Consider the following 27,651-nt stretch of genomic DNA (forward strand, 5'->3'; position numbering starts at 1 on the left):
ACATAAAAATAGAGATATTGTGTCCACCTACAATTAAAAAAAAAATTAAAAAATAAAAATTTAAAAAATTATTTAAAAAATCTTCTCCTTATGCTTCCTCTAATGGTTTTAGCAATCCTTAGTTTCATTGTTTAGATTAGTTATTCATGACAAAATAATATTCTAATTTTGTCATTTCTTATTTATTTAGTCTTTGAAGTTCTCCAATGGAATAAATCTTTTCCATATCAACTATTTGTTACTTCTACATACAGATCATATAGGAAATGTAGGATAAATTCTTGATCCTTTCATTATCCCCTGGGTATTCAAGTTAATGACTTAGTTCTCTAGCTTTCTTTAAAATGATCAACCAATTATTTTTGCATTTTATTTTATTTTGTTTTTGATATCTATGAATAATTTTTTTGCTTATATTTGACATGCTTTCATCCATTCTGACTTTAAAAAATGTTCAATTGTTCCATATTTTTTTAGTGAGAATTTTTTCTAGTTAGTTTCTGAGGCTTTTTGGCCAAATGCCTGTTACCTCTGAAAGTTTACTTTCTGTTTTAAAAAGATGTTCCAGGCCTTCCTATACATTTATTGTCTTGGACTGGAACCAACTAGTTCCCTAAATGGATTATACTCTTTCAATAGGAAATGATAGTTAGAGCCCACTGTCTTATTGCCAGGGGTGGCTGCTGTTGCTAGGTGAGTTTGTCTCTAGACCTTTCAGGAGACAGAAGTAGAAAATACTTTTTTTAGTTTTTTAAAATTAATTTTTAAATTTGTTTTAATTAATTTTACATGACAGTAGGGTGCATTTATGTACTTTGTTATGTCATACATGGATGGGATATAATTTTTCATTTTTCTGAGTATACATGTGGCAGCATTATATTGGTCATGTACGGCCAGTGTTCTTATAATGTATTGGAATATTGATATTATAGGGTTTGTTTTCACTTTACATTGAGCCTCTTCTCTCATATACTAAAAATCTTGGTTCCCTTGAACATTAACAAGTTATCTATGCACATACTTAATTTCACAACTTTTCAAAAATAATAGTGCCAATGTTATTATTAATAACATAATTAAAAATCATCTAATATATTATCATTGTTATTTTATACTTGAGATACATTTTACTTGGGACATATAGTCAAATTACAGTGTTTTAAAGTCTCATATTTCTACTCTTCACAGTTAACTTGTCAGTTCAACGAAGTTATTAAATTGGTCTCATTTTGCTTATGATTTTAGAGATTTCTTTTCTATTTTATTTTACATTTTACTTTATAATTATTTAAAGCTTGTTCATAGTGCTAAAACCAAATCAAAACGCATGGTTGATGTAAAGAAGTATAACTTCCAACCCTCTCCCTTCCACCCTATTCTTTCCTCCCTTAAGTAACTGTTTAGATTCATTCCTCAATGTAAAAATTAAGCAAATAATCATATTTTTTCTTAGATAAAAGGTGGCATGCTGTCCATAGAGGTTGTGTAATTTGAGTATGTGTAAAGTGTCATTTTCCTTTAACATACTTACTGAAGTCTATATTATTTAGTATTTCCATTTTTAAATTTTACAGTAGCATTTACTATAATTCACCACAAATTCTTTGTTAAATAAATGTGGGCATTAATAAAAAAAAAGATTCTCCCAGTCATTGCTCAGCCAGGTAAGGAGCTGTGGTATAAAGGGGTGGTAGTGGGGTCAGTTTCAGAAAGTCTGGCTTAGTTCCCTATTTGCTCCATTCCTGGGCCAATGGCTTAATCACCATTCACATTTGAATGTCTTCATTTGTAAAATGAATGACTTAACTATAAGGTGGTGTTAAGGAACCTTCTCATATGAAACTTATATGTTGCTTAATTATCTTAAAATATAAAGTAATCTGAATTGTTGAAACACATAAGGGCCAATAGAAATTCCAGTTTTCTCAGAGTTAATATATAGAAATAAATCTATTGAGAGGTGAAAGAAATGAATTTTCATTCCCATTATTCACCCCTCTGAGGGTTCAGCACTATATTTTAATTGTATTACTGTATAATGGCTTATAAGCATAGAACAGCATACGGGTGATTCATTTATTTATTAGTTGGTACTTCTAGATTTATAACTTTATGAAACTGGAAAACTGAAGGTCTTGTTTAATTTATGAGGGTATCCAAAACTGCTCATAGTTATTTAAATGAGGTTTAGATTCTCATAGCAGTGGCTATGACAATTCTACATGAATTATAACTTGTATACAAATGTAAAGTTATTGTCCCCTCTTGTTTTAGAGTGTGGAGGTATAGTGACTGGTACTTATGGTTCTATCAAGTCTCCGGGGTATCCTGGAAACTACCCCCCAGGAAGAGATTGTGTGTGGCATGTTTTAACAAATCCTGGACTCCTGATAACATTTGCTTTTGGGACCTTGAGCCTGGAGGACCACGATGATTGTAGCAAAGATTACCTGGAGGTAAACAATCATATTTATAAAGAACATATTATGGTTAGGACTCAGGGCACTGTGGTTTGGTGATGCCCATGAATGACCCCAATTCATTAGCGGTAATTAGATATTTTTCTCAATAGGCAGCCAATGTCTAAGTCTTGCTAGGTCCCTATTCTCATTTCTGTGGGTTTCTTGCTGCTGCTTCTGGGTTCCATTTAAATCTGGGAAATAGATTGCCTTGCCTTCCTCTGTCCTTTGCTGGAAATACAAGCCCCTGGTGGGGTAATGGCAGAATTAATGAAATAAACACTAAGTAATGGTGTCTCCTCTAATGCAGATTCAGTTCTTCCGTTGTCATGGTAAACCAGCAGGGTGTTTCACAACTTGAATATAGAGCTTCATGAAGAAAAATAAGTTTAATAGGGACTGTGTTGAAATGAGTTGATAAGTGGTAAGTCTTACTGAAAACTAATGAAAATTATCTTTGGGAGAAGTCAGGCTGAGCCCCACCTGCCTCCCAAGGTTAAAATATGGAGGAGGGAAAAGGCTATTATGTTTAAATGCCATATGCGTATAGGTACATCAAAAATGTTACTCTCCATTTGTAGACAGAATAGATCATGGAGAAGATTGAGTTCTTAGGTTGTTCTTGTATTTTTCGACACCATAAATCTCAGTACCCTTTGCAGTAGTGCTAAGAAGACAATAAGCTTTTCGGAGTCCATTAGGGAAGAGTGGAGTGCTGTGGAATTATTCATAAAGGATAGAAGGATGCAGCTGTCAAAAAGGGTCTCCACAAGTTGAAGTCATTAGTAATTTAGCAGTTGTAATATAGATCTGAAACCTTCGGAAATGACTGGAAGATCTGCTTCTCTTTGGAAAATTTTAGCAAAATAACCTTTTCAACGTTGACAGGAAAAAGTGAATTGTCTGGAATTCATATTCAATAAATTCCATCAAGTTAAATCAGAAGCTTTTAAAAATTCCGATATGTTAATTCCTACATAGCATGTAATAGAAAGTATCAATCATTTGGACAATATTGAAATGTCTCTCATTTACTACCAAGCTACAATTTTCAAGGAACAAGATCAATATAAAAATAAAATCCTATAAATTTTCTGCCAATGGAAAAATAATCTGAATGGATGAAATTAACCACATAAAAATATTTTTTAGCTCATTCCCTCCTTGGTGTTTGACACAATACAGACTTTGCAATGACAACAGGACATAAAGAGGTCAACACGATCATCTGATGTAGTAACAACCAACAATTAAAAACATCTAAGAAAATAGTGTCACTATTGTGGTATTTAATTACTATCAAATTGCACTTCTTAAATTCATTAAGTTCATTAAGCCATCTCTATGTCATGTCCAGTAAGACTGTACTTCCTTTTCTATTGTGAATCAGTTGACATCAGTAGCATTTCTTCTCTTTTTTTCTTTACACATATTCATGTTCTTCTTCTAGATCACTGGGACTTTATCATTTAAAAGCAAATACCTGGGGATGGGGGAGGATGAGGAATCTAGGAAAGAAAACACTGACATTAATAACATCATGAGAAAATTCCAAATTATGTGTAATTTTAGCCTTGGAATTGACATTTAGACGGAAGATGAGGCATCTGGGATGACAGGGGGAAAATGTTTTTTACTGAACCCCAATCATGTGTTAGTTCTTTGTGTGGTAGACTTCCACAGAAAGGAGAAAGGGAGACTCCTTGGAGTTATCACTTTTAAATGAAAGATTTTCTGTAGGAAATGTACAGAATACCTTTTTCTTTTTTTTTAAGTTGGCCATTTTGACCTTAATGATTCACTCTTTTTTTTTTAAGATTCGAGATGGTTCTTTGCGTCAGGACCCTGTTCTCGGGAAGTTCTGTACCACACTCTCTGTCCCACCGCTCCAGACGACAGGTCCCTTTGCCAGAATTCATTTCCATTCTGACCTCCTAATTAATGACCAAGGCTTCCATATCACCTACTTAACATCACCTTGTAAGTACCCTACCTGCTGGGAACTTCATACACATTTAAAGGATGATGCTATGGTTTATAGCCATTTTATATTTTAAGGTGGTACTGAAGATGACTTTCTTGCACCAGTGAAAGGACTTTGTATTTCTCCCATAGCTCCAGACTTCTTTTTTTTTTTTTTAATCTTTCTCATGCTCTGTTATTAATACTACAATACTCCTTAGTCCCTAAATTCTTGGATCCACAATCATGACAGAGACGAATGAGCACCTAATATTCAATACTTCAGAGCCTCGGTTCTCTAATGTTTGATATTTTTTGTGAGAGAAGTTGTTCATGTGAGTAATGGGAGACTATCTGGGGTTGTGTCTGATTTTATCCTTGGACCAAGTCTAGCTGTACAAGAGCTGGTGTTCAGGACTGCAGTGTCCTAGGCTCCTAGAGTTTCAGTTGTAGTGAAATACGGTTACTTACTATGCCTTCAGTTGCACTGATACCTTAAAATAAACTAATAACAAAACAAATTAAATACTCTCTGCTTTTATTTTTAGGGCTGGAGACATGTTCATGACAGCATCATTTTGTCCTTTTGGCAATTCCTAGAAAAAAAATACCTTTTAAGTCTCAGTATCAGGAAGAGTTATGATGAATATCTTCATGGGTTCCCCTTCTCCCTTTACTTTGAGGTCAAGCTGAATCTGCAGCTGACCTCCTATAACTTCCATAGCCCTTACAATTATTTTCTATGCTTCTCCACCATCCTCTGGCCTCCTGGGGCTGTTTTAATTTTTCCTTTAATCTGCTTTATTTATGTGGTTATATATTTTATTTTGTTGCAATATATTATAAACTCCTGTCTTTGGAATGAAGCAGAGCATTTATTTATTTAAAATATATCTATTTTAATTAGGTATATATGACAGCAGAATGCATTTTGATTCATTGTACACAATTGCAGCACAACTTTTCATTTCTCTGTACAGAATGTACCATATGTGCAGTCATACATGTACCTAGGGTAATAATGTCCATCACATTCCACCATCTTTCCTGCCCCCATATCCCCTCTTCTCCCCTCCCTCACCTTTTCCCAAAGTTCCTCCATTTTTCCCCATGCCCTCCCCCATTATCGACCAGCATCCACTTCTCAGAGAGAACATTCGGCCTTTGTTTTTTTGGGATTGGCTTACTTCAATTAGCATGATATTCTCCACCTCCATTCATTTATCAAATACCATAATTTTATTGTCTTTTAATGCTGAGTAATATTCTGTTGTGTATATATACCAGTTTCTTTATCCATTCCTCTCCTGAAGGGCATCTAAGTTGCTTCCACCATTTAGCTATTGTGAATTGAGCTGCTATAAACATTGATGTGGCTGTGCTACTAGAGTATGCTGATTTTAAGTTCTTTGGGTAGGGACTGAGGAGTGGTATAGCTGGGTCAAATGGTGGTTCCATTTGTATTGACGTATTTGAAAAGCAATTTGTAGGAAAGAACAGTGGATTGGAAGTTTGAGCACACATATCTACATTTATTTCTTTAGGCACGGTAGGGACATCTGGCAAACTTTTCAAACAGAAAATCTTATAGTGAGAGGCACAAGCCTGTACGGCATGAATTAAGTGGGTATTTTTGGAGTGTGTATGTGTTTGTGTCTAATTTCTTTTTTAATGGATCCAATGACTGGGACCCACAACAAAAGCCATCCACATGACCCTTCCTTCTCTTCTCTGTTCTCTTCAGCGGATCTGCAGTGTGGAGGGATCTACACTGAGCCAGAAGGCGAGATCCTCCTTCCTGATTTGTCTGGGCCTTTTGCTCACAAAAGACAGTGCATCTACTCTATAGATCAGCCTCAGGGAGAGCAAATACAAATTAACTTCACCCACGTGGAGCTGGAAGGCCAGAGCAGCTGTTCTCAGAGTTACATTGAGGTAACTTTTAGCATTCAATTGCCCTCAGATGATTTTCATCAACATGTTAATCTTCTGTAGGGTGGTGGTCTTCAAATGGTTCCAGACCAGCAGCATCCACCTCACCCGAGATGATGTTAGAAATGCCATTGTATACCCTATCCCTGCCCTACCCTAGGATCTGGACTTGGTTGAGCAAGTTCATTGACCATGGCACCATAGCAATATATATTTTTAAATCCAGAAAAATTTATTTCAGGTGGTGAAGCAAATGGGTCTATTCAGTTTCTCTGGGGGTGGAGGCCCATCAGGGGATTCTGATGCAGGCTAGAGTTTAAGAACAACTGTTCTAGAGGATCTGAAAGAATCCATCTAAAAACAGACCTACAGATGGTAAAACAAAAGATTAGTAAGGAAATCAACAAAGAACTAAGAGGAAAGCTAAGGCTAGAAACTCATAATGATGCTAAATCACATCTACTAAACCAAGCTCTGATCACTAACGTGCATGCTAATAAATAAGGCTAATGGGATTTGCTAACAGAGTAAATCCCTATGGAGTAAATTTCCTACAGAGATTATGTACGATAATTTTATGCAGGAGGGAACTGGAACTAGAGAAGTTTAGGGATTTGCCCAGGTGGCCTGGCTAGTCAGTGACAAAGAGTTAGGTTAAATTGTCCAATGACTCTTTTTAAAGGTTCGACATTCTCCTTCCTTAATCCTGCTTGTTCTCAAACGTTGACTTAAGTGTGTGTGATGGTTGTGACAGGGGACTACCTAAACCAAAACCAGGCAGTTTTTGTTTACAGGGCCAGTGACTTCTTTTGGTTAATTATTGGTCAAGCCACAAATTGAAGTATGGGACAAGAGAAACAAAACATTTTTTGTTGGGCATGATCATTTTATTTAAATTCAGAGAAGCCTTTACAATTTTGTTTGCTTATGTAAGTAAAACTAATTTATTTTTCCAAGAAAAGTTTATATGACCTCCTGACTTCTTAACTCCATTTAGACAAAGAAAACATAAAACTTTACCCTAGGATCTGACTTTGTTGAGCAAGTACATTGACCATGACATCATGGCAATATATATTTTTACATCCAGAAATTTTTATTTCAGGTGGTGAGGTGAATTCAATTTAAGTTTTTTATAAAAAAATTCTCTCATAAAATACACTAATACTGTGGAACAATTTTAAATAATTTTCTGAAATAAAAGTAACATTTCCAACATTAGTTTTTTTTTTTTTTTTAATTTGAGAACAGTTAAAATACTCATAATTAGAGAGCACTTACTATGCACCTGGTGCTGTTCCAAGACTTTAATATAGAATAGTAAATTTAGATAAAGATAACTGTTTGCTTACTGCACACCATGTCTGGTAGGTGCTCTATAGAAGTTAATTTATTGAATTATCACATTGTCTTTCTGATTTTAATCTCAGGAATGTGAGGCCCAATGAAGGTAAGTTACTTGCCCACAGTTAAATGTCTGGCAAGTCATAAATATGGGATTTAAATTTAGATGTTCTCAGTGTACTGATCTCTGATAAGAACAGAAATGCAAGCAGGATTAAGGAAGGAGAATGTGAACCTTTAAAAAGAGTCATTGGACAATTTAACCTAACTCTGCAATTTTGCCTACAAGAGACATCTCATGTTTTCCAGGAAAGACTGGAAATTCCATTGCTGGTAGTCTGATCACAGGACTGAAATGTGAAGCCAGGCTCAATGGTTTTCTGAGGTTGGAAAGGAAGTCACTAATAATCAGGAAAATTTGTGCCCCTTTCTGCTAGATTCTTTTTTTTAAAGAAAATATTCTTTAGTTATATATGGACGCAGTATCTTTATTTTGTTCATTTACTTTTATGTGGTGCTGAAGATCGAACCCAGTGCCTCACAGGTGGGAGGCGAGCGCTCTACCGCTGAGCTGCACCCCAGCCGCCTCTGCTGGATTCTTCATAGTGGTTGTACTATCTCTAGGGAGCTGTCAGAACATCTGCAAAGATACATTCTCCTTGCTGTGAAGACCATTTTCATTGAATTTCAGTGAGGAGTTACATGAACTCCTCTGAAATATTCTAGAAAGTTATCAGGAAAAAACCCCATGAAAATGACATTCAAAGATGTAATTTTGTAGAGAATATAATTATGACATTTGCAGGTAACTGCATGGAGTTGGAGAATATCCATGCTAATCGAAGTAAGCCAATCCCATAAAACCAAAGGCCAAATATTTTCTCTGATATGTGGATGCTGATCCATCCATAATGGGGGGGCGGGGTGGGCATGGGAAGAATAAAAGAGCTTTGGATTGGGCAAAGGGGGAGGAGAGGAGGGGGCATGGGGACAGCAAAGATGGTGGAATGAGACAGACATCATTACCTTAGCTACATGTGTGATTGCACGAATGGTGTGACTCTACATCACATATGACCAGAGAAATGAAAAATTGTGCTCCATCTGTGTACAATGAATTGAAATGCTCTCGATGTCATGTATAATTAATTAGAACAAATTAAAGATATATATTTAATTTTGTAAATAAGATGGGCAGAATGTGCCAAGCAAGATGCTAAGCAAGATGCTAAGCAACTCATTATAGCTAGAATGGATGGGGTTGGAGTTAACTCATCTGAGATTTAGTTCTGTAACTAAATAACTATACAACTTTGGACAATTCTACATATGAATGTTTTAGTTCCTACTTCGATAAGATATCATACCTATTCATCTAATCTTCATGAGGATAAAATTAAGGGAATGAATCATGAAAGAAAGTTGAAAAATTAAAAACATTATACAAATGCAAGGTTTTCCTAGGCCAAATCATGCCTTGAATTTGCCACTTCAGAGACAATGAATGAGCTCTTTTATGGTTGGCCAAAGAGGCATCTATATTCTGGTGTGCTCACATACACACAAGGGCTTGATAAAATTTTCCTCAAGGATTGATAGTAAAAATAGAAAAACTCTACTATTCAGAAGGACAAGTCATGTGGAATGATTTGAATAGCTGAGTAAACTTTTCTATTATATCCATGATCAATCCAAAGGAATCCATATGATCAATTTATAGAATTTTAGCATCAGTACAGGCCTTAGATCTAAAGTCATCTAATCTAAATCACTAATGGTGTAAATAATGAAATTGAGTCCTACAAAGCCAGGTGTGGTGGTGCATGCCTGTAATCCCCGCCCGCCGACCCCCCCAACCCCCCCCCCCGCCGCCCCCCCCAACCCCCCCCCCCCCCCCGCCCCCGGCAGCTTGGAGGCTGAGGCAGAAGGATTGTAAGTTCAAGGCCAGCCTCAGCAAAAGTGAGGTGCTAAGCAACTCAGTGAGACGCTATCTCTAAATAAATAAAATACAAAATAAGGCTGGGGATGTGGCTCAGTAGTCAAGTGCCCCTGAGTTCAATCCCTAGTACCAAAAGAAAAAACGAAAAAAGTCAAAGTTTTGTAAAAATAGGACATACATGTTCCTTTTTAATATTCTAGATAAATAAATGTTGAATGAAATCAAAGACCTTATCATTAAGTCATCTCTATTCATTAGAAAAAACTGTGAACTAAACATCTGTTTTTCAGTACTTTTACTACTCTTGATATTCTTTAGACAGTGGTTGTGGAAGTAAGTGATGCAGGAATCAAATTTAAATGATATTGTTGTGAGATTTGAAGTATTTCTCCCCAAGGTAGTTGCTTCATTTTTGAAAGCTATGCTTTGAAAGTGAAAAATTTAAGCAAGTGAATAAAAGAAAAGGAAGTTGGTTTAGAAGGGAGATGATGTTGTCATTAATAATTCTACTTAAGAGAGAAAGCAGACCACCCCAAAATTTACAAAGAATGAGGAACAAAGAGGTAATTTTGGAGAGATATGGGGGACTGATAATAAGGAGTTTTCTTTTGAGTGTGAATAAATGCACTCCCGAGAACCCCAGATCCTCTTGTTCGTGATTGGAGATGCTTTGTTGCCGTGCATCATATCTTTAGATGAATATTAAGTTAGCATTTTCTAGTGTATGTATTTCATGAAAACTGTGGTTTTGAAAGACTTTTTGCTTAGCAAGAGAGCTCCATAAGCATGATTTGAAAATAAAATTTAACTACAAAAGATAATAGATTTGGTATTGCCTAGACATGATGTAGCACATCTTTCTTTTTCTTTTTTTAAGATAAGGAGCACATATTTATGTATCATTTCCTTGATTTATCTCTCTCTCAGCTGAAGTTTCTACCTTTAAAAACACATATTTGCCCATAGAAGATGTGATATGGCTACAAAAGAATGAGGACAAGAAAAGATCAACTTTTAGTTCATCTCTTTTTGTGTGAGAGTATTTTAAATAGTACAGAACAGTTCAATGCATGTGACTGATGCATTGTTGCAGAATAAAAAGCAGCCCCTCTCCTTAATATTTCATAAGTGATTTAAGCTATTGGACACATAAGGTAGTGATGAAAGTTTAATTTTTATATCCAGAGAATCCAAGTTGTAGACTGAATAATAACTCAGAAGTCTGTAGGATATTAAGGATGAAGCTTGAGGTAGGAGATGGAGGAAAATCCATAGAATAATTCACGCCATAAGATTTCCCTGGCCCATCCCCAACCATCTACCCTCTGCTCCACTCAGGGAGGGAATTCTACAAGGGAGGCCAATAAGGGAGGGAGAGAGAAGTGCCTTCTGCAGAACAGCAAGGATTTTGTCAAGGTGTTCCTTCTTAGATGTGGAAAACAACAAAAATAAATGACATAGAAAAGTTGAAAATATATTAATTAATAAGATAGGATGGAATAAGCTATATTGAATTTGGTTTCTGGGAATCTAGGGAATATATACCTTTTCTACAAGTGGCATGAATCTCAAATTCATCCTGTTTGAGACTTCTACGACAATCCCAGAAAGTTAATGAAGTGGAAATTGTATACTTCTTCACAATATAATGTGACCAGAAATTATTGATGAAACAATCTAAAAATGCCTAAGAACTGGGAAATCAATGAAACCTCTCCTAAATAATTACTGGGCTATAAAAGGAAATAAAACATGAAAGACTAGACAGAAAATAACAAATAGGAAATGCTTTCTATCAAAACCCATGAGACACGATGAAGCTCAACTCCCAGGTGACATCTTGAAATTAGGATTTTAAAAGAAAGAATAAAATATTTTAAGAAAGGGGGAAATACAGCAAGCTGAAATGCTGAGGGTTTGCTTTCCTCCTTCTTCTTTCTTCCTCCTCCTTCTTCTACCACCTTCATCTTGCTTTCCTTGGTCCTCTCCCCCATGATTCCCAGTTCACCTATCCAACACTCCCACCTCTCCCTCCTGTCCTTCAGTGAATTTAGAGTCACAGAGAAACTCCTTTTGCTCTTTGTGAGGCTCTGAAGCTATTCAGCTGCAGCCATAGGATTGGTAGAGAGAGAGCCAAGACTCTTGGTCTGTATGCACATACTTGTTTGCCTCAAGTAGACCTCCTGGTCAGAGTCTTGTGGCTGTGATTCACAAAATAATTCTTAAGGGTGGTTATGGACGTAAATGGCAGAGAAAGAACAGGGCCTCTGATAACCGAAGCTGGAATGTAGCCACAGAAAGAATAGTCAGAATAGTATTGCTCTTTCTACTCAGTACATTTTGAAATGAACTTCTGTTCAGAGAAAAATCTTTCTAAAGAAGGCAGGAAGAAGGGGAAATGGAGAGTAGTTTAATAGTTTACATGCTTTGCTTTTGGAGTCTAGAAACATTTCATTAGTTTTTGAGCTCTGTTTTCAGCACAGTTTTTCCACAACTACTTGAACATCCTGATGCTTTTTGATGAAGTAATAAAATATGCTGTGTTAGTCAGCTTACACTGCTGTGACAAAATACCTGAGAAAAATCAACTTAAAGGGGGAAAGGTTAATTTTGGCTCACAATTTTCAGTCCATAGTTGGTTGGTCCATTGCTTTTAGGTCTGTGTGAGACAGTATATCATGGCAGGGGTGTGTGCTGGAACAATTCTCACCTCCTGTTGGCCAGGAGGCAGAGAGAGAGGGGAAGGGGCTGGGGTCCCAATATCGCCTTCAGGTGTGTGCTTCCAATGACCTAACTTCCTTTCACTAGGTCCATCTCCTGAAGTTTCCACTGCCTTCCAAAAGAATGGGGACCAAACCTTTAACACATAGCCTTTGAGGGACATTTAAGGTCCAAACTATGGCATATGCCATAACTCAAGTGAAATAATTCTATACGTTGTAATAGTGAAATCCAGGAGAGACTGAGACGGAAGCGCCATCTAATTTTAGAGCTGGAGAGTTTGTACAGAACAGTTTGCTGTATGTGAGAGAGCTGCACTCTTCTGTAGAAACCATACACCCATTGGGACAGGTGTGATATGGAGCAGTGAGGAAGAATAAGAGGATATGGGGAGAACAAGAATCAGGAGTGCTACCCATGACCAGCCAAATAGAGAACATGGCCAATACTGCTCTGATATAAATGGAAAAAGTATTGTAAGGAAGAATCATAAAAGACTTTGACACTGTGTTACTAAAGGCAAGATAGTAAACATCTTTAAGTCCCACTTTCCTCATCTGTAATAGGGATAGTAATTTTTCCCTCCTGAAAAGGGTTGTTTAAAGTTCATTAATTCATTTATTTATTCCGTAAATAGTAAATGTGGTTACCTACCTGTCCTCCAGCCCAGCCCTAAATGATCCCATCACCAAAACTCCTCCCATGACCTGGCCCTGTCCCCTGTCCCCCAAGAGCAACTAACTCCTCCCATGGCCTGGTTCTGCTAAGGCTGCTAAGAACATTCTAGAATGTCCTTAGCATCATGCCGATCATACAGTGAGTGGGCACTGGAAGTCAACCTGATGGTAATGACAGGAGAAGGGGAAGAGGAGAAGACAGGTTGGAGTCTGCAATCATGAGGGAAGACCCTTGTAGGTAAAACTCGATTAAATATTCTTGATTTTAGAAAATCAGCTTTAAAATATCAGATAAAGGCTGTTTATTGATAAAGATATTAGGATGGACATGCTTCATGAGACATAAAATGCTTTAAAAATTGAACCATGAAACATTCTAATAAATAACAAAGGATAATCATCAAAGAAAATAATTTTTACCTTTTGCATGTCATCTTTTATTCTTTACTTCTTATTCTTTCATTAGAGTGAGAACACATCTCTCTCCTGCTCGCCCAGATGAGCCCAAGACTAGTTTCTGAAATCAAGCCTTTACTTAGCTATGGGGTGTGTCAGCCTGAAGCTCCATAACCAGGCAGCCATGTGTTAAATGCTACCATATGGTAGGGTTCTGCTTTTTGGCTTTTGGATGGACCAAACCTAGTGCCAGCATACTTGGTTTGCTTTGAATTAAAATTTAATACTTAAATGGATTTTAGAACTTGTAATATAAAAACAAATCTGGATTCATATGCTTACAAACAAACAAACACATGCATTAAGATATGGCTTTGAGACCTGATCCATTCCAGATGTTAAAGCTTACTGCTTACTTGGCTCTAGCTCTCACACTTAAAATGTTGTATAAAGTGTGTTTTTTTCAGCCCGGTTAACATTAGCTCTCTGCACAGAAATAGTTTCTTTGTAAGAGCTCATTTTTTAAAAAAATATACATACTTTCTCTTCAGGAATTAGTTCACCCTGTGAATGTAAAATGCCATCAAAACCACCATTTTAGCCATCTTGAATACCCCATAGGTTCTTGGTCACAGGTTATGTATTGGGATGGGGCTCAGGACCTGAATTATTTAGTGTTACTTGATGAAAGAAGAAATCAGTGAGAGATCTGGGCCTAATGCACAGAACCCTAGAATTTTGCATTGGTTCCTGTCACTTCTTTGCAAATGTGATTCATTAAAAAGAATGGACTTACTGTGGTCCCTCTTCAAGTAATTGTGGCATGACTTCATCTGATTTCTTAAGAAAAACTCTTTGTTACTACAAATGAGCTTCAGACATTCTTCTGTCTCTAAGTTATCCCGAAACAAGAAACAATAACAAATACTAGGGAAATCATAAACATTAACAAACAAAAAATTTCTGTGGCTTACAAATAAGGTTTATGTTTTGCTCATGATAACATATTGGTTTTGAATCAGTTCTGCTCAAAATCTCTGCTGCTATTTCCTGCATCATGGGACCCAGGCTTTTGGTTTTATGAGAGGGAAAAGTAAAAGACATTCAGATCATGCAACAACAGCCAAAGCCTCTACTTGGAAATTAGTATACCGCTTCTACATACATTCTGTTAGGCATAGCAATTCCTAGGGGTCAGCTCAGTCAATGGGAAGGGTAAGTATTAATTCTCCATAGAGAGACATGGCAAGTCATATGGCAAAGAGCACAGATATTCAATCAAATAATGCAGTCTATCCTACTTCACAAGCACAAAGGAAAAAGACTTTTTTTGGGGGGGGAGTACAAGTTCATAAATCTTAGAATATTGAATGCAAGTAGTGTTGCAAAAATATTTGGGGTCACTTTAGAACGTTTGATAAATTTTATTTCAATGTCTTTTTTGAAAGAGTGATGGTTAATGCATTGCCATGTCTGGGATCCAGGGAAAATACGGGTTTTTAGAATTAATAAGAATTGAGTGAGAGAGAGAGAGAGAGAGAGAGAGAGAGAGAGAGAAAGAGAGAGAGAGAGATGGTGAAAATCAATTGTACCTTCTAGGTTTAAGGCCCTTGAGCCCTATAAGTTACTCTTAAAACATTTGGACTGCAGCTGCCTTTCTCCTTGCTAAAGTCCTTGAGTTTCATTAATCAGGTCCAAGGGGAATGATTCACTTAAGCTTGCACTGATGCTATTGGGCTGTTTTTCTTCCTTCTTGTCATCTTCTAATGGGTGAAATAGAAAAAAGAGACTATAATCTTAGAAAAAGCAAATAGAACCCGGGAGGATTAGAGAGCAGGATGATCATCTTTCTCTGTTTAATGCTTTCTGGTTTTCAGGAACTGTAGCATGTCTACATATCTTTAAAAAAAAAATTGGAACATCATCCTGCACCTTAAAATGAATGAATCAACAAGAATTGGTCAAATCCCTATTTGCAAAGTTTATTCTAGATGTTGAAGGGGACACAGAAGCCTTCCCTTCCCTCCGAGATTTTCTGTTTGGTTAGAGAGAAATTTAGCATCCTTTATTTCAATATGTGAAATTTGTGTTGCAGATGTTGTAAGAGCTTTCAGAAAAGAACTGGTATGAGCATGAGTCAGTGGAGAGGCATGTGATTTTTTTTTTATCTCTGTCTCTATCATATGGCTGAGCCATAATTTATTTAGTCACCCACCTATTATTAGAACTTTAGAATAGTTTTAGTCATTGTCATTAGAGAGCATACTTTGATCTGGGTCTGGGTGCATCTGTGTCTGCATCTTGAATAGTTTTGGGATAAAGTGTTAGGCCACTCATGATACATATTGTCAAGTAAATCTTCCCAAACTTTATACTTCTATCAGTTAGGATTGAGAGTAATGATGTCACGATATCCCCACCAGCTTGAATGTGCTTTAAAAATCTGCCCTTCGCTACTCACTTAGCTAATTTCTACTTGGCCTTCAGGTCTCCGCTTGCAGTTTATTTCTGCTAAGATCTGTTCCATTAATCCGCTAGATGAGTTCAGAGTCTTTGGTTACACCACTGGGTCTAGGTTTTACGATCTTGTTGTCACCCTTTGCTATTATTCTACAGTGAAATTCATTGATGATATAAGCTCATTACACACATTATATTAAAAAATATACATTTGTAAGCACAAAATTGAAGAGAAATAACATAACAAAATAAGAATCACATTTAGTTCAGTATGTGAAAAGCTTGGGCAAGTTGTACTTGAAGACCAAATGAAGCAGTCAGCTGTTCGTATCCTAAATTGCCGTGAACACTGCAGAACAAATGTAGGCTGACAAGGCTGTGCGGGTTGGTAACTAATTTTTCTGAAATGGTGACCAACCCTTGGCAGGTTTCCTGGGAGAAAAAATTCTTTTCGTTTATGCTCATTCTTCTGAAAAATTCAGCATGTATTAAAATTGGGTGAGGATATTTGTTTTTAATGTGTGAAACTAAGCTACATTTTTATACTTAATTACAAAACTTTCACCTATACCAATGTCACACAGGACTTAGGAGGATCCTTAGGATTTTTAGGACCATTCTTGTGAATGACTCTCTTCCACATTTCTGGCTGGCTGGTATCTTTGATCCTTCGCCACTAAATGCCAACAGTACCTCGCCATCATTGTGATAATAATGAAACTTTTTAATAATGCCCTTGCCAAAAAAAAAAAAAAAAAAAAACCCTTGCAAATTTCCCAAATGCCTAGTTTGGGTACTTACTGAGAATCATTGGTCTAGTAATAATGCAGCAGCCTGCACTTTCCCAGATGTCACACTTATCAAAATGCTTTAAAAGAACAAGTTCTTGCCTGTTCTAAGTTCCTTGCCTGCAGTGACTGTATTTCACAGTGCTCTTGCCAGCACAGGTCTGGTACTCATTGATATCTTAAGTGAATTAATAAATTAACATTTGGGTGGCTAGGTCCTCCAGAATAATTTTATAGAACAGGAATAGTATGTATATCCATTAAATAATTTCTGATTATGATGAGAAGCCTCCAGTGTTTTACCTTTGAAAATGGAGGCTGCGGCAGGAGGATCATGAGTTCAAAGCCAGCCTCAGCAAAAGTGAGGTGCTAAGCAACTCAGTGAGACCCTGTCTCTAAATAAAATACAAAATAGGGCTGGTTGGGCATGTGGCTCAGTGGTGGAGTGCCCCTGAGTTCAATCCCTAGTACCACCTTCCCCCAAAAGAACTGTCAAGAATAACAACAGCTCTTCTTCTTTTTAAAATATTTTTTAGTTGTACATGGACTCAATACCTTTATTTTATTTATTTTTTATGAGGTGCTGATAATTGAACCAAGTGCCTCACATGTGCTAGGCAAGTGCTCTATCACTGAGCCACAATCTCAGCCTGTAACAGCTTTTCTTTAGACAACTGGTACTAGGTATGTCACCAAGGAATTCACACTACTGTTTTATTTATTTGCTTCAACAACTGTTTGAGTTAGGCTTAGATGTAGTAACTAGCTCAAGGTTATTAAAAGAGGAAGCTTGTGATAGGTAGGATTTGAACTCAGGTTCATAGACAGTGTGTGTTTTCACTACACTACAAGAAGTTGATTATTGACTTAAAACAGGTAGCTTTCACTGAATGAAGAAAAATTTTTTCTTGTCTAGCTTTCTAAGAATTTTGTCTTTAATCAATCAGGATGCTCACAAACTTTCTGGCTTCATTTTTTAAAAATGTCAAGAATAACTAACAGATCTTCAGTAAGACAAAGAAGAGCTTTTTCGTATGGTTTATGCCATTGGATGTATTGAAGAAATTATATGTAATAATAAATATGTAAATTACTTTTATAATGATAATAAATCAATAATAATAAATTACTTTTATTCTCATACTTGATTTGGTGTATAATGTTAACAATGTCTACGGATTCATTTTTCTACAATCATGTCTAAGATGTTTATATCAGTATGAATTGGTGATATTAGTTCATAATTTTTTATTCTCTCTGATGGTATATGATAATAATTCAGAGGAAAAATACTTGGAACTTGGTTCACATTTGAGGACACCTTAGAACAAATTATACACAGGCATTAATTCGTTCCTTAAAAACTTAAAAGAACCTAATAAATAGTGCATATCATCTTCTGGGAGTTTTTCCTTTTTGGATGGGTGGACTAATTATTTGAAAATGTTTTCAATTTTATCCATGGCTTATGTTTATTCAGATTTACTTTTCTTCTTCTTGATATAATTTTAGTAATTATGTATTCTTTCTGGAAATAACTCATTTCAAACACTCAAATATATTGACATAAAATTATATTTAAAATATTTCTTAGAATCTGTATGTTTGTAGAATCCTTGTCCTTTTTTAATTTTGTGTGTTTGTGCTTTCATTTTCTTTATTAGAGTTGCCCAAGATTTGTCTTTTGTATCCTTATTGCCCAACATCCCTCAAAACCAATTCTTCAATGTACTTATGAATTCTGTATGTTTTGAATATTATTTATTAGGTTTTGCTTTTACATTTACTTTATTCTTCCTCAATTTAATGCTTTTTTTGTGGTTAATTTTAAGTTCATTCCATAGGGTTTCCCCTCTTTTTTCTCTCTCCTTTTCCTTCCTTCCTTCCTTCCTTCCTTCCTTCCTTCCTTCCTTCCTTCCTTCCTTCTTTTCTTTCTTTCTTTCTTTCTTTCTTTCTTTCTTTCTTTCTTTCTTTCTTTCTTTCTTTCTTTCTTTCTTTCTTTCTTTCTTTCATTACAGATCTGGTCAAAACGTTTATATTCTGATAGGCAGTAATTTTGTTTTTGTTGTTTGTGAGCTAGTCCAAACTTGTAGATTTATTTCCTCTTTGACACTGCGGAAATTATTAGGACATCTGCAAAATTCTTATGGATTTTTGTTGACTTAAGGTTTTTATGAATATGTAGAATCATGCTAAAAAATGACCCACTGTTTTCAAATATAATATAAATATAAATATAAACTAGATTATTGTCCATTTTGAATCTGTCATTATCTTATCTCTAAATAAGTAATTTTATTGATTAGGATTACAGTTCTATCTCATCTTTTTGTTTAGGTTCGAGATCATGATATCTTACTTGGAAAAGTCTGTAGCAATGAAATCTCTCCCATTACATCCGTTACTAACAATGTCTGGATCAGGCTTATAATAGATGATTCTACCCAAAAGACGGGTTTCAGAGCTGTTTATCAAGTTGGTAAGGAAATTTCTACTTAATTTTAAGTGTATCATTTACCTGATTGTAACATTTTAGTTTCTTGAAATAATTTAGTCATTTTATGTCCTCAAGTGGTGAGGAAAATATTCTCATAAAAATGTTACATTCTGTTATCGCCTTAGGCATAATTAGGATATACAATAAAATTGGGGCCAATAATTATTTATGTCTGATGAACACTACTATCATTTTTATATTTACAGCTTGTGGGGGTGAATTAACTGGAGAAGGAGTCATTCGCTCCCCTTATTATCCCAATGTATATCCTGGAGAAAGGACATGTAGGTGGACCATACGCCAGCCCCAAAGCCAAGTTGTTCTTCTCCAATTCACTAGCTTTGAAATTGGAAGTTCTGCCCACTGTGATACAGATTATGTTGAGGTAAAAAGAAACAAACCTTTGGATCTTTGTATTTCATTATATATTATTAAAAATACTATGTTATGTTATCCTCAAATCAGTTATATGTAATGGAAGTCATTTGTAGAGATCAATATCTCATAAACACAGAAAAATCCTTAACAAAAGACTAGCTAACTGAATCTAGATTATAAGTAGGTTTATATGCCATGATTAAATGAGATTAATCCCAGAAGTATGGGTTGTTAATAACATCCCTGACTCAATGAATATAATACATGTTATCAATAAAATAAAGGTCAAAAATACATGATAATCTCAATAGATTACAGAAAAAGTATTTGACAAAATTCTACACAGTTTCATGATAACAACATTTAACAAACTAGGGGAAAAGGGGACTTCCTTAATTTTATAAATGGCATCTTTAAAACCCCACATATTTAATGATGAAACACTAAATATTTTGCCCCTTTATCAGTAAAAAATTAAGACTGTGTGTTCTCACCACTTCTGTCCAATATTATACTGGAAATTCTTTCTTTCTTGAATAATGAAGCAAGGAAAAGAAAATAAAATGCATCTTGAGTTTATATGTGGAATATCACAAAGAATTCACACACTTAAAAACTTAGAGAAAAAAAATTATCTTAAGTAGAGTATAAAAATCAGTGTTTTTCTTTTGAGTTTTTAAGTGCTTGCAATCCCCATATTTGAAATCCATGGAGTTTGTTGATTCCCCATTGTGATAATTATTGTTATTTTTATTTTAACAGCAGGTGGACAAGTTCTTACACAGTCCTCAGGAAGTAGACTTATTAGAAGTTGGGTGCGGTGGTTCACAGCAGTAAACCTAGTGTTGCAGGAGGCTGAGGCAGGAGGATTGCAAGTCTGAGGCCAGCCTGAGCAACTTAGGAAGACCTTGTCTCAAAAACAAAAAAACTAGAAAGGGATTGGGATATAGGTTAAAATGAATTATAGACCTAAACATAGATTCTAAAACCATGAAACTCTTGGAAGAAAACATGGTAATATTTGTGACCTTGGATTAGGTGAAAACTTCTTAGCTATGACATGAAAGTTACAAATAACAAAAGAAATAATAAAGAAATTGGACTTCATCAAAATTAAAAACAATCTGGTTTTTTAAGTGAGCAAATAACATGAATAGACATTTATTCAAAGAAAATATACAAATGAACAAGTATATGAAAAGATGTTCAGCATCATTAGTCCTCGGGGGGGAAATGCAAATAATCAAAACCACAGTGCATTCTCACTTCATATCCCTTAGAATGGCTGTAATCAAGAAGTCAGATAATAGCAAGTGTTGGAAAAGATTTGGAGAAATTGGAATGCTTACGCTTTGCTGGTGGGAATGTAAAAGGATGTACCCACTTTGGAAAACAGTTGATGGTTTTTCAAAAAGTTAAACATAGGTTTCCATTTAATCCAGCAATTTCACTCTTAGTTTTATATTCAATGTTAACAAAACATATCAACAAAAATGTGTATGTGAATATGCCTACATTCATTATATCATATGCAAATGCCAAATAAAATAATTACTGATAATTTTAAAAGTATAAAAAAGTCCATCAACTGATGAATGGATAAGTAAAATACTATATATATACATATACATATATATACACACATATACATACAATGTAATATTATATGCCATTAAAAAGAAATGAAGTAATGACGCCTACTACAATATGGATAAGCTTTGAAAACATTACACTACATAAAAGAGTCTAGTCACAAAAGACCATATATCTTATGATTTCATTTGTTTGGAACATCCAGAATAGACAATTTATAGGGACAGAGAGTAGGTTAGTGGCTGCCTGGGGCTCTAATGGCAGGAGAATAGAGAGTGACTGCTAATGGACGTGGAATTTCTCCTGGGGTAAATAAAATGTTCTAAAATTGATGATGTTTTCAAATTGATTTTAGTATGTTAATAAAAGGGGTTTTGAAATAATTGTTCTTGAAGTTGTTTTCCAAAATAGACATCTAACAAAATAAACTGGGGTTTATCTGTTTTACTTTAGGTTGGTAGCAGTTCCATTTTGGGTTCTCCTGAAAATGAAAAGTATTGTGGCACCAACATAACTTCATTAATAACATCTGTGTACAATATTCTTTATGTCACATTTGTGAAAAGTTCTTCCACTGAAAATCATGGTTTCATGGCTAAGTTCAGTACTGAGGATTTAGGTAAGAGATTGTCTCTTCTTCTCTTTTGCTTACATTCAAATAACTAAACAATAGAAACAAATTGCACAAAAATATCTACACTATAAAAAATATTTTAAAGTGCACTGAAGGCAAAGAATATATTTTTAATCAACACATAACAATAGTTATTTGGTATCTATTAACAAAAGAAAAAAGTTATCTTAAGTGGCATATAAGAAACAGCATTATTCTTTTGAGATTTTAAGAGGTTATGATCCATTTATTTTTTAAAAATCCATGAGCTTGTTGGTTACCTGTTGTGATAATTTTTATTTTTATTTCAACAGCATGTGGACAAGTTCTTACACAGTCCACAGGAATCATTAAAAGTCCTGGCCATCCTAATATCTACCCCAGTGGTATCAATTGTACCTGGCATGTACGGGTTCAATCTGGAAAACGGATTCGTTTGGTGTTTGACAAGTTTTATCTGGAGTTTCATTATAATTGCTCAAAAGATTACCTGGAAGTTTACGACACTGGTTCTGAGACATTTCTTGGGAGGTAAGGTGTTTTTAATACTTTTTTTTAATTGTAGACAGACACAATACTTTATTTTATTTATTTTTGTGTGGTGCTGATGATCAAACACAGTGCATCACACATGGTAGGCAAATAACTCTACTAACTGAGCTGCAACCCCAGCCCAAGGTGGTTTTTTTTTCATGCTAAACTTGGCAGCTTGCTTGCTTATTTTTAATTTTTGTTTGTTTGTTTGACTAAGGTACTTATTGTATTTATTTATTTTTTATGGATTTAAAAAAAATAAATGATAGTGGAATGAATTACAATTCTTTTTTTTTTTAATTTTTTATTGTTGGGTGTTCAAAACATTACATAGTTCTTGATATATCATATTTCACACTTTGATTCAAGTGGGTTATGAGCTCCCATTTTTACCCCATATACAGATTGCAGAATCACATCAGTTACACATCCATTGATTTACATATTGCCATACTAGTGTCTCTTGTGTTCTGCTGCCTTTCCTATCCTCTACTATCTCCCCTCCCCTCCCCTCCCCTCCCCTCTTCTCTCTCTGCCCCCTCTACTGACATTCATTTGTCCCCCTTGTATTATTTTTCCCTTTCCCCTCACTTCCTCTTGTATGTACTTTTGTATAACCCTGAGGGTCTCCTTCCATTTCCATGCAATTTCCCTTCTCTCTCCCTTTCCCTCCCACCTCTCATTCCTGTTTAATGTTAATCTTCTTCTCATGCTCTTCGACCCTACTCTGTTCTTAGTTACTCTCCTTATATCAAAGAAGACATTTGGCATTTGTTTTTTAGGGATTGGCTAGCTTCACTTAGCATAATCTGCTCTAATGCCATCCATTTCCCTGTAAATTCTATGATTTTGTCATTTTTTAATGCAGAGTAATACTCCATTGTGTATAAATGCCACATTTTTTTTATTCATTCATCTATTGAAGGACATCTAGGTTGGTTCCACAGTCTTGCTATTGTGAATTGTGCTGCTATGAACATTGATGTAGCAGTGTCCCTGTAGCATGCTCTTTTTAGGTCTTTAGGGAATAGACCGAGAAGGGGAATAGCTGGGTCAAATGGTGGCTCCATTCCCAGCTTTCCAAGAAATCTCCATACTGCTTTCCAAATTGACTGCACCAATTTGCAGTCCCACCAGCAATGTACAAGTGTACCCTTTTCCCCACATCCTCGCCAGCACTTGTTGTTGTTTGACTTCAGAATGGCTGCCAATCTAACTGGAGTGAGATGGTATCTTAGGGTGGTTTTGATTTGCATTTCTTTGACTGCTAGAGATGGTGAGCATTTTTTCATGTACTTGTTGATTGATTGTATGTCCTCCTCTGAGAAGTGTCTGTTCAGGTCCTTGGCCCATTTGTTGATTGGGTTATTTGTTATCTTATAGTCTAATTTTTTGAGTTCTTTGTATACTCTGGATATTAGGGCTCTATCTGAAGTGTGAGGAGTAAAGATTTGTTCCCAGGATGTAGGCTCCCTATTGACCTCTCTTATTGTTTCTTTTGCTGAGAAAAAACTTTTTAGTTTGAGTAAGTCCCATTTGTTGATTCTAGTTATTACCTCTTGTGCTATGGGTGTCCTATTGAGGAATTTGGAGCCCGACCCCACAGTATGTACATCATAGCCAACTTTTTCTTCTATAAGACGCCGTGTCTCTGATTTGATATCAAGCTCCTTGATCCATTTTGAGTTAACTTTTGTGCATGGCGAGAGAAAGGGATTCAGTTTCATTTTGTTGCATATGGATTTCCAGTTTTCCCAGCACCATTTGTTGAAGATGCTATCCTTCCTCCATTGCATGCTTTTAGCCCCTTTATCAAATATAAGATAGTTGTAGTTTTGTGGATTGGTTTCTGTGTCCTCTATTCTGTACCATTGGTCCACCCGCCTGTTTTGGTACCAGTACCATGCTGTTTTTGTTACTATTGCTCTGTAGTATAGTTTGAAGTCTGGTATCGCTATACCACCTGATTCACACTTCCTGCTTAGCATTGTTTTTGCTATTCTGGGTCGTTTATTTTTCCATATGAACTTCATGATTGCTTTCTCTATTTCTACAAGAAATGCCGTTGGGATTTTGATTGGCATTGCATTAAACCTATAGAGAACTTTTGGTAATATCGCCATTTTGATGATGTTAGTTCTGCCTATCCATGAACAGGGTATATTTTTCCATCTTCTAAGCTCTTCTTCTATTTCTCTCTTTAGGGTTCTGTAGTTTTCATTGTATAAGTCTTTCACCTCTTTTGTTAGGTTGATTCCCAAGTATTTTATTTTTTTTGAAGATATTGTGAATGGAGTGGTTGTCCTCATTTCCATTTCAGAGGATTTGTCGCTGATATACAGGAATGCCTTTGATTTATGCGTGTTGATTTTATATCCTGCCACTTTGCTGAATTCATTTATTAGCTCTAATAGTTTCTTTGTAGACCCTTTTGGGTCTGCTAGGTATAGAATCATGTCATCTGCAAATAGTGATAATTTAAGTTCTTCTTTTCCTATTTTGATGCCTTTAATTTCTTTCGTCTAATGCTCTGGCCAGTGTTTCGAGAACTATGTTGAACAGAAGTGGTGAGAGAGGGCATCCCTGTCTTGTTCCAGATTTTAGAGGGAATGCCTTCAATTTTTCTCCATTCAGAATGATGCTAGCCTGAGGCTTAGCATAGATTGCTTTTACAATATTGAGGTATGTTCCTGTTATCCCTAGTTTTTCTAGAGTTTTGAACATAAAGGGATGCTGTACTTTGTCGAATGCTTTTTCCGCATCTATCGAGATGATCATATGGTTCTTATTTTTAAGTCTATTGATGTGGTGAATAACATTTATTGATTTCCTTATATTGAACCAGCCTTGCATCCCAGGGATGAATCCTACTTGATCATGGTGCACAATTTTTTTGATATGTTTTTGTATCCGATTCGCCAGAATTTTATTGAGGATTTTTGCATCTAGGTTCATTAGAGATATTGGTCTGTAGTTTTCTTTCTTTGAAGTGTCTTTGTCTGGTTTAGGTATCAGGGTGATGTTGGCCTCGTAGAATGAATTTGGAAGTTCTCCCTCTTTTTCTATTTCCTGAAGTAGCTTGAAAAGTATTGGTATTAGTTCCTCTTTAAAGGTTTTGTAAAACTCTGCTGTATACCCATCCGTTCCTGGGCTTTTCTTAGTTGGTGTTCTTTTGATGGTTTCTTCTATTTCCTCAATTGATATTGGTCTGTTTAGGTTGTCTATATCCTCCTGACTCAATCTGGGCAGATCATATGACTTAAGAAATTTATCGATGCCTTCACTATCTTCTATTTTATTGGAGTATAAGGATTCAAAATAATTTCTGATTATCTTCTGTATTTCTGAAGTGTCTGTTGTGATATTGCCTTTTTCATCCCGTATGCTAGTAATTTGAGTTCTCTCTCTTCTTCTCTTCGCTAGCATGGCTAAGGGTCTGTCGATTTTCTTTATTTTTTCAAAGAACCAACTTTTAGTTTTGTCAATTTTTTCAATTGTTTCTTTTGTTTCGATTTCATTAATTTCAGCTCTGATTTTCATTATTTCTTGCCTTCTACTTCTTTTGCTGTTGTTTTGCTCTTCTTTTTCTAGGATTTTGAGATGAAGTATGAGATCATTTATTTGTTGTTTTTTTTCTTTTTTTAAGGAATGAACTCCAAGCAATGAATTTTCCTCTTAGAACTGCTTTCAATGTGTCCCATAGATTCCGATATGTTGTGTCTGTGTTTTCATTAATCTCTAAGAATTTTTTAATTTCCTCCTTGATGTCTTCTATAACCCATTGATCATTCAGTAACCTATTGTTCATTCTCCAAGTGATGTATGCTTTTTCCTTCCTTCTTTTATCGTTGATTTTCAGTTCCATTCCATTATGATCAGATAGGATGCATGGTATTATCTCTACTCCTTTATATTGTCTAAGAGTTGCCCTGTGACATAATATATGATCTATTTTTGAGAAGGATCCATGTGCTGCTGAGAAAAAAAGTGTAACTGCTTGATGTTGGGTGGTATATTCTATATATGTCAATTAAGTCTAGGTTATTAATTGTGTTATTGAGTTCTATAGTTTACTTATTCAACTTTTGTTTGGAAGATCTGTCCAGTGGCGAGAGAGGTGTGTTGAAGTCTCCCATGATTATGGTATGGTGGTCTATTAGACTCTTGAACTTGAGAAGAGTTTGTTTGATGAACATAGCTGCACCATTTTTTGGGGCATATATATTTATGATTGTTATGTCTTGTTGGTGTATGGTTCCCTTAAGCAGTATGTAGTGTCCCTCTTTATCCCTTTTGATTAACTTTGGCTTGAAATCTATTTTATTTGATATGAGTATGGACACTCCTGCTTGTTTCCGAAGTCCATATGAGTGATATGATTTTTCCCAACCTTTCACCTTCAGCCTATGTATGTTTTTTCCTATCAAATGCGTCTCCTGTAGGCAGCATATTGTTGGGTCTTGTTTTGTGATCCATTCTACTAGCCTGTGTCTCTTAATTGGTGAGTTGAAGCCATTAACATTTAGGGTTATTATTGAGATATGGGTTGTTCTTCCAGCCATATTTGTTTATTTATGTTACTAAACATGGTTTGTTTTCCTCTTTGATTATTTTCCCCCCTTTACTGTCCTACCTCCCACTGTTGGTTTTCATTGTTATTTTCCATTTCCTCTTCCTGTAATGTTTTGCCAAGGATGTTTTGAAGAGATGGTTTTGTAGCTGCAAATTCTTTTAACTTTTGTTTATCGTGGAAGGTTTTAATTTCATCTTCCATCCTGAAGCTTAATTTCGCTGGAAACACAATTCTTGGTTGGAACCCATTTTCTTTCAGTGTTTGAAATATGTTATTCCAGGATCTTCTAGCTTTCAGAGTCTGTGTTGAAAGATCAGCTGTTATCCTGATTGGCTTACCCCTAAATGTGATCTGCTTCCTTTCTCTTGTAGCTTTTAAAATTCTCTCCTTATTCTGTATGTTGGGCATCTTCATTATAATGTGTCTAGGTGTGGGTCTCTTATGATTTTGCACATTCGGCGTCCTGTAGGCTTCTAGGATTTGGGATTCTGTCTCATTCTTCAACTCTGGGAAGTTTTCTCGTATTATTTCATTGAATAAATTGCTCATTCCTTTGGTTTGAAACTCTGTCCCTTCCTGTATCCCAATGACTCTTAAATTTGGTCTCTTGATGTTATCCCATATTTCTTGGATGTTCTGCTCATGGTTTCTTAACAGTCTTGCTGAGCTGTCTATGTTCTTTTCAAGTTGAAATACTTTATCTTCATTGTCTGATGTTCTATCTTCTAAGTGTTCTACTCTGCTGGTAGTATTCTCAATTGAGTTTTTAAGTTGGTTTATTG

General features: G+C 35.6%; 1 protein-coding gene across 1 annotated transcript in view; it reads left to right on the top strand.

The window, feature by feature from the left end:
- Cubn (cubilin) overlaps positions 1-27,651 on the top strand; it is a 275,809-nt gene that overhangs the window by 31,496 nt on the left and 216,662 nt on the right. Inside the window, exons 15-21 of the mRNA XM_071619663.1 lie at positions 2,278-2,459; positions 4,280-4,442; positions 6,169-6,359; positions 19,019-19,160; positions 19,385-19,563; positions 21,603-21,768; positions 22,077-22,293. Coding sequence (XP_071475764.1) covers positions 2,278-2,459; positions 4,280-4,442; positions 6,169-6,359; positions 19,019-19,160; positions 19,385-19,563; positions 21,603-21,768; positions 22,077-22,293 — 1,240 coding nt within the window. The remainder of the gene's footprint in view (positions 1-2,277; positions 2,460-4,279; positions 4,443-6,168; positions 6,360-19,018; positions 19,161-19,384; positions 19,564-21,602; positions 21,769-22,076; positions 22,294-27,651) is intronic.

This window comes from Marmota flaviventris, chromosome 12 (genome assembly GCF_047511675.1).
Source record: "Marmota flaviventris isolate mMarFla1 chromosome 12, mMarFla1.hap1, whole genome shotgun sequence".
Lineage (NCBI taxonomy): Eukaryota > Metazoa > Chordata > Mammalia > Rodentia > Sciuridae > Marmota > Marmota flaviventris.